We start from the raw sequence: 6,658 nt of genomic DNA, 5'->3' as shown, positions 1-6,658 counted from the left end.
TTACCACAAACCACTTTCCCACATACTACTAAAAACTACCATTTCCAATGTGTCTTTTCTTGAGAAACTCAGTAACAGGCTCAGTATTATGTGAGCTATAGTACCGGACTTTGAAAAGTGCTCGCAAATGAAAACTATTAGTATTCTTAGGTACAGAATTCAAGCCACAATTTCGACATCATAAAAATTCAAACAACAGAACATACTGTAACAATTTCAAATACAGTCTTTGCATATCATATAAAAGTTTTCAACAGGAGCTCAAAAATCGAACATAATCATTTCCAACTTAACAGAACTTGTGGAAATACAACACCTCTAACAATGTCTGACAAATATCCAGACATTGTGGCCATCCTGCTGAACGGTGCTGGACTGGCTTCTCACACGCGGTCCTCAGGACCCCGGATACGGCGGGCCAGCTGGACGTCCATGGAGAACAGGGTGACCCGCTTGGCATGCAATGAGCACAAGTAGGAGTCCTGGAACAGCCGCACTAGGAACGCCTCTGCAGCCTAAGAGAGGGCAGAGATGTAGATCAGAGACACCAGGCGCGTTTCCCAACAGACAGACAAAATGACCACAACAATTTGGTAAACCTGGATTTTGCAAAGGCTCACGTATTGAATTCATATTATATAAATACAAGGAGCAGATGATGTGAGCATAAAAAATGCGTCAAGTAGTTAGTACACCAAACATGGTATATTTCCACTCATCAATCTGCTTTCCAACTGCTTCTTCCAATTTAGAGTCACAGGGGAGCCAGATCTCAGCATGCAAAAGACCCAAGGCAGTGTACACCCTGGACGGAATGCCAGTCTATCCCACTAGAATATGTCATGGTTCATAATTATTCAAGATCCTTAAATAATTTTAAACTGTTAAACAAAATAATTTGCCTATAACAAAGCTCAAGATTGATTCTGTCTCAAGGCTAACAATTCAGGAACATTTAACCACATTTGATATGTGGAAAAACAATCACAGTAAGATCAGTAATTTACAGAAGACACTAGGTCTGCTGCTACAGTCCAATAGGTGGCAGTAGAGGGCTCAGATTCCTGGGTGATTACATTGCGTTGTACAGATAACCAGGTACAGCTTCAGGTATATTGTACCATGCATTGGCAGACAAAGACAGGCAATAGATGTGATGGGATCTGGCCATTTCTGGAACAATTTGAATGTGAATCTTTATATGTATACTCATATCTGATGTAGATGTAAATATAAATTCAAGTACACAAGTATGTCAATGGTGTAGAGTGACAGTAAAGTACCACTAAACTCAAAGACAGTAGACCACAAGGTAAACCCACAATCTCACCTCTTGAAGCGCGGTGATAGCGATGCCCTGCCATCTGTAATCCATCAGAAACATCTGCTTACACACCTCGCGTACCTGGAACCACACAACATCTTTAGCGGCAGATCAGTCAAGGCTTAAATGGTCCTATTTAATGTCCCTGCAAATGTCTGAAGCTGCTGGTGATTAAACCCCCCCCATAAAACCTTCTAGAATTGAGTGGAGAGACACAAGTAAGCGACTTGAGTTAAACTCCTACTAATTCTACTTTGTTTTTTAGCTTCACTGCTCCTCACCTCACTCATAGCTTCCAGGTAGTGGGACTATGGTAGCAAAACACAATGATACCAGACAAGCATGCAGAGTTATTGTCAGCATCAGTGCTCTTCTGTTACCAAGAAAACATGCAATAAAGAAGTCCATTGTATACAGTGCACTGCCTTACTGTATTTCCACCATTTGTGTAGCATGAGTGTGTATAAGACATTACCACTCTGGCGAAGGGGCGTTTGCGTAGCAGCAGCTCAGTGGATTTCTGGTACCGGCGAATCTCCATCAAAGCGCGGGACCCTGGACGGTACCTACGCTTTTTCACTGGCTTCTCCCCTTGCACAAAACAAATAAGTTAATGCACTGTTCACACAAAGATATGAGGCAACAGACTGACCAAAAATATAGACACATACAGTCTGCACTCACCTATCAGTCACACACTTTTCTTCATAAACTTAGAGATTTATATATATCGCATATATCTGTTTATTCCAATATTTCAAAAGTAAGTAACTGCTGTTCAGATAAACATAATTTTGGTTGGGTATATACTCCTACAAAGCATAAGGTTAGCAGATTAACCTGCCTCAAAAGAAAATATGAAGAGAATGTCAAACTATACTGTATAATGCACAACCTATGTGGCCAGGCTTGGCAATGACTAGTGTACTTCAGTGGTTAACTGACATGTGATCACAATTATTTTCCCATGGCATATTGTATGACTGGATCACAAAAAAGACAAATTTAAGGACCTTTACAGGAGCAGCACTTTGCATTCAGTTGTGTGTGTACTGATTTTTTATTGCAGGAGCAGACTTTACAAAAATTAAATGATTAAAGTGACAGATGACCATGCCATGCGTGACCATGACCTTGCAGTATCCACGCACTGCCTAAGAACGGGAAGTAAAATGATCAAGGATCAAAACCACCCTGGAAATGCACTTTTTATGAGTATAAGAGCCTGGTCCTCTAGGTTCAAAGAAAGCTTCTACAGCACAGACATAAGACTCCTAAACTCCACCTCTTAAATTCTCCACCCACTTACACCCCTCTGTTTTGCATTGAACTCAAAACACAACCACAACTTTCCAGTGAATTTACAGCCACTGCTGAACTTTGCACACAGCTTTGCTATCTAAATGCTGGTTAAATAATAGCTGCTACCCTGTTATTGTCTCCAAGAACTGAGATGTAATTTGTTACTGTATGTCATTTTCTGTCAATGTTATGTAATATTTTATGTCATTTGTCATGTTTGAGGAAAACACGGAAGTAAGCATTTCATTGTACTCAGGAACATGTGACAATAACCCTGAACTAAAATATGAAGGGAGGCCAATACAATAACTGAGACACAGAGGGACAGACAGGCAGATGGAGACACACAGAAACACAGCGAGTCACAAGTGGTGGAGCTTCGCACTGACCTGCGCTGTCAGATTTCTGGGGCGGAGGCGGAGGGGGTGTAACTCGGCGCTGTGGGACCTCAGCCTTCCTCTTACGAGCAGAACCTGGTTCTTCCTGATTTTGTATTTTGCTTTGCTGAGTCTGTGTAGACCAGAACAATCAATCTACACACAGATGTACTGGACTGGACACAGGCAAAGCTAAATACACACATGTAGAAATATGCTTATGTCTAGTCAGGTTCACACTCCTTTCAAGAAGTTATTCTCCAGGACCTTTCCAAGTGAGTGTATTATGCAGTGTGAGCATGTATGTCCAGTGTGAGTGTGTGTCCAGTGTGAGTGGATCCAGAATGTGTGTGTATCCATTGTGTGTATCCAATGTGAATGTATATCCAGTGTGTGTAAAGTATGTATCCCTTGTGAGTGTGTATCCACTGTGTGTACAGTATGTATCCGTTGTGAGCGTACATCCAGTGTGAGTGTACAGTTTATCCATCGTGTGTGTATATCCAGAGTGTGTATCAAGTGTGAGTGTACAGTTTATCCAGTGTGTGTCTATCCAGAGTGTGTGTATCAAGTGTGAGTGTACAGTTAATCCAGTGTGTGTGTGTCCAGAGTGTGTGCTTCAAGTGTGTGTGTATCCAGTGTCTATCCAGAGTGTGTGTAGTTTATCCAGTGTGTGTGTGTATCCAGTGTGAGTGTACAGTTTATCCAGTGTATGTGTTTCCAGAGTGTGTATCAAGTGTGAGTGTACAGTTTATCCAGTGTGTGTCTATCCAGAGTGTGTGTATCAAGTGTGAGTGTACAGTTTACCCAATGTGTGTGTACTGTATATCCAGAGTGTGTGTATATCCAGTGTGGTGCCCAGTTGAAGTGCAAAGGACATTACTGCTCTGGTGGAAGGGCCCCTGCATAGCTGCTTGTTAGTAGATTCCTGGACCGGGCTGACCTCCATCATAGCACTGGTCCCTGGAAGAAACATACTTTGTCCATTAGCATCTCTCCCTCTATAACACAGACCATTTAATGCACTGACCACAAAAAGAGACAAGGCAACAGACTAACCATAGACACAAATCTGTAAATACGGTTTGTGCTCACATATCCACCAATGTGTTTCCTATTAAACTTGCAGACGCTCACTTGCAAAAGGATGTGACAGATAACCAATACAAATGATACCACTGGAGTGATAAAATTGAATATTACAAATTCAGTGATAGGAGTCAGAAGAGAACCGACATGTACATGTGCTGGCTTAAAACAGGAACTGCTTTACATTTGAATAAAATCATAAAGTAAATCATGACCTGGTCTTTCGGATCGCTGGGGTAGTAACGGAGGGGGGGGATCTTGGCGCTTAGGGGCCACGGCCTTCCTCTTGCGTGTAGAAGCTCTCGGATTCACCATTTTGCTGTGCTGAGCCTGAGTAGACATGGAAAGCAAATCCTCAGACAGATCTACTAGACCAGATATAAGGAAACCTAGCCATTTTTGCCTGAACAGGAAACATAAGATGAATTAACAAGCCCTGCCCTGCAATTATATCTGTAAGTTAACATCACTTGTCCCCCCCTTTCACATGCCTGCCTCCAAACCTACCAAGACCAACATGAGAACATGCCAGTATATCATTCAATACTGTTCTGTCAGTGGTTTTCAACCTGCAGACTCTCACCCATTTTAGAAGGTGTGAGAAGTTGCAGAAAATAGATTATATGAATGCAATTTACCAAGAGTGATAAAAAAGATTAATATTAAGGTAGAAAAGCATTTAGGTCTAACTCGGCTTAAAGTCTGAAATGCAGTACAAACTAAAACACATGACAAAATGGAATGCCTACCAACAATGATACTACTTTACACATGCATAGCCTTAAAAACTTTAATGCTACCTAAACCATTTTCACTCTATATCTGACCTATTTTTTCTTGGAAAAATTTTAGAATGTATTGTTGCAATTCATTAAACAGGAAACTCAATGGAACCTGTCTGATTTCAGACAATTACACAACACACAAACTACCCTTGTTAAATGTTAAAGTTACTGTATTCTTATGACTGCAGAATACACAGGGGGTTATTTGCAATGATGCAGACATAGGGTTTCCCAATAAAAGAATTTATATTTATTTTTAAAGGAATTTCTAGACTACTTAGTGGTATACTTTGTGTACTGTTATAAGTCACAGGCCGCACTGTGTTCGAAGTAATTTTGTGCGGTTAGTGATTTTTTTCAAGTGGCAATGCTAGAGTAGAAAGAATGTGTAAAGTGATATAAAGTGCTTCCACAACTAAAAAAAATGAAATCATTCACATTAGAAGAAAAACTTTAATTGTAAGATTAATTAATGCATCTAAATTGGCTCAAGCAGTTTGCAAATCCAACGAGTTCCTACAAAAGTAAGATTTTTTTAAAATGCAGAACTATATCCGAATGAAAACAACTTATTTCGAGGTTGTCATTAGAAAAGCCTTTCGTATTTGCACACAAACTGAAGGAACAAACTACAGTATTGCACCCGTCTTTTCGGTGCAAAAGCCAGAGGGAGTCAATAATTTCATATCTTGTTTGTATGTACATCTTATTATAATGTAAAACTGTATTAAAAAAAACCACATTAGAAAAAAATGACTATGATGTCCAAATCAGGATGGTAATGTGTCGTTAATATGGTTCATTTGATGAAACTACTCACTCTAACATTTAAAAAATATTGAAATATTAATTTCTAGCTACTGCAAGCAAGCAAACTCATAAAGTAAAATTAATTATATAATTAGCAATGATAAAACTTAACAAAAGCTTATTTAGAAAAACTGGCAGCAGTGTCGACGCTGTAGTGACAGATCTAGACTAAAATTAAACTTTAATATTAGATTTATTTTGAGTATTCCTACCTTAATTTCTTTCAAATAAAATTGCTGATCACGCGTGCTTCCCTACTTACCACTAATACCGTAACTCAAATAACATTCAATTAACATCTCTGCCTCCCCGCCTCCAGTACCGCCTTTTGGCCAATAGAGTCAGGAATAAACTATGAGTGACAGGATTATGACTGTGTGTTACGACTTCTCTGGAGATCTGGAGCCCCTGTATTTGAACAGGAAAAATGTCCTTACCCTGATAGAAGCAATAACAGAAAAGACTTGTGGTGTTTTTGTTGTTATTTCTTTTTTCAAGTGGCAACGCTTGAGTAGAAAGAATGTGTAAAGCGATTAAAAGTGGTTCCACAAATACAAAAATATAACCATTCACATTAGAAGAAAAACTTGCGTCATTCTATAATTTTTGTCAATGTTTATTTACATATTATAAAAATATTTGCTTTATTTAAGTGAGGTTGCCTTTTCCAGACACGAATTCCAGGCCATGCATACACACGGAAAGAGGTGCAAACATACTGCACTGCACGTGCTTGCCAATTTACTCCAACAGGTATGCAAACACACATTGTGCATTAAAATAAAATAAAGCTGTAAAATAACAACCCTCTTTCTTTATTAATTAATTTATTAATTTAATTGGGTCGTTTCTGGTCGCCCTGAAAATATGCAGCAGGCCGGATTCACAGCCCGATTCTATTGGAACAGGAAAAATGTCCTTACCTCGACAGAAGCAATAACAGAAAATACATTTTGCTGTTATTATTTCTT

General features: G+C 39.3%; 1 protein-coding gene across 1 annotated transcript; it reads right to left on the bottom strand.

The window, feature by feature from the left end:
* Positions 1 to 383: 383 nt before the first annotated feature.
* LOC148836276 (histone H3-like centromeric protein A) lies at positions 384 to 4,407 on the bottom strand. The gene is made up of 6 exons (XM_088914785.1): positions 4,308 to 4,407; positions 3,887 to 3,966; positions 3,016 to 3,136; positions 1,800 to 1,915; positions 1,331 to 1,405; positions 384 to 515 (listed from the first exon to the last, which is right to left on the bottom strand). The coding sequence occupies exons 1-6, from the start codon at positions 4,405 to 4,407 to the stop codon at positions 384 to 386; spliced, it is 624 nt and encodes a 207-aa protein (XP_088770911.1).
* Between the last annotated feature and the right edge of the window lie 2,251 nt (positions 4,408 to 6,658).

The sequence above is a fragment of the Atractosteus spatula genome, chromosome 4 (assembly GCF_055471065.1).
Source record: "Atractosteus spatula isolate fAtrSpa1 chromosome 4, fAtrSpa1.hap1, whole genome shotgun sequence".
Classification (NCBI taxonomy): domain Eukaryota; kingdom Metazoa; phylum Chordata; class Actinopteri; order Semionotiformes; family Lepisosteidae; genus Atractosteus; species Atractosteus spatula.
This window is presented reverse-complemented; position numbering and strand designations above follow the sequence as displayed.

What these genes read in the sequence shown, in the direction of transcription:
- LOC148836276 (XM_088914785.1), bottom strand. Translation starts at nt 4,407, where the DNA reads ATGGTGAATCCGAGAGCTTCTACACGCAAGAGGAAGGCCGTGGCCCCT. An exon ending in CCAGCGATCCGAAAGACCAG is followed by an intron (nt 3,967 to 4,307) that starts GTCATGATTTAC and finishes TGTTTCTTCCAG; the next exon opens with GGACCAGTGCTATGATGGAG. An exon ending in AACGCCCCTTCGCCAGAGTG is followed by an intron (nt 1,406 to 1,799) that starts GTAATGTCTTAT and finishes GTGTGGTTCCAG; the next exon opens with GTACGCGAGGTGTGTAAGCA.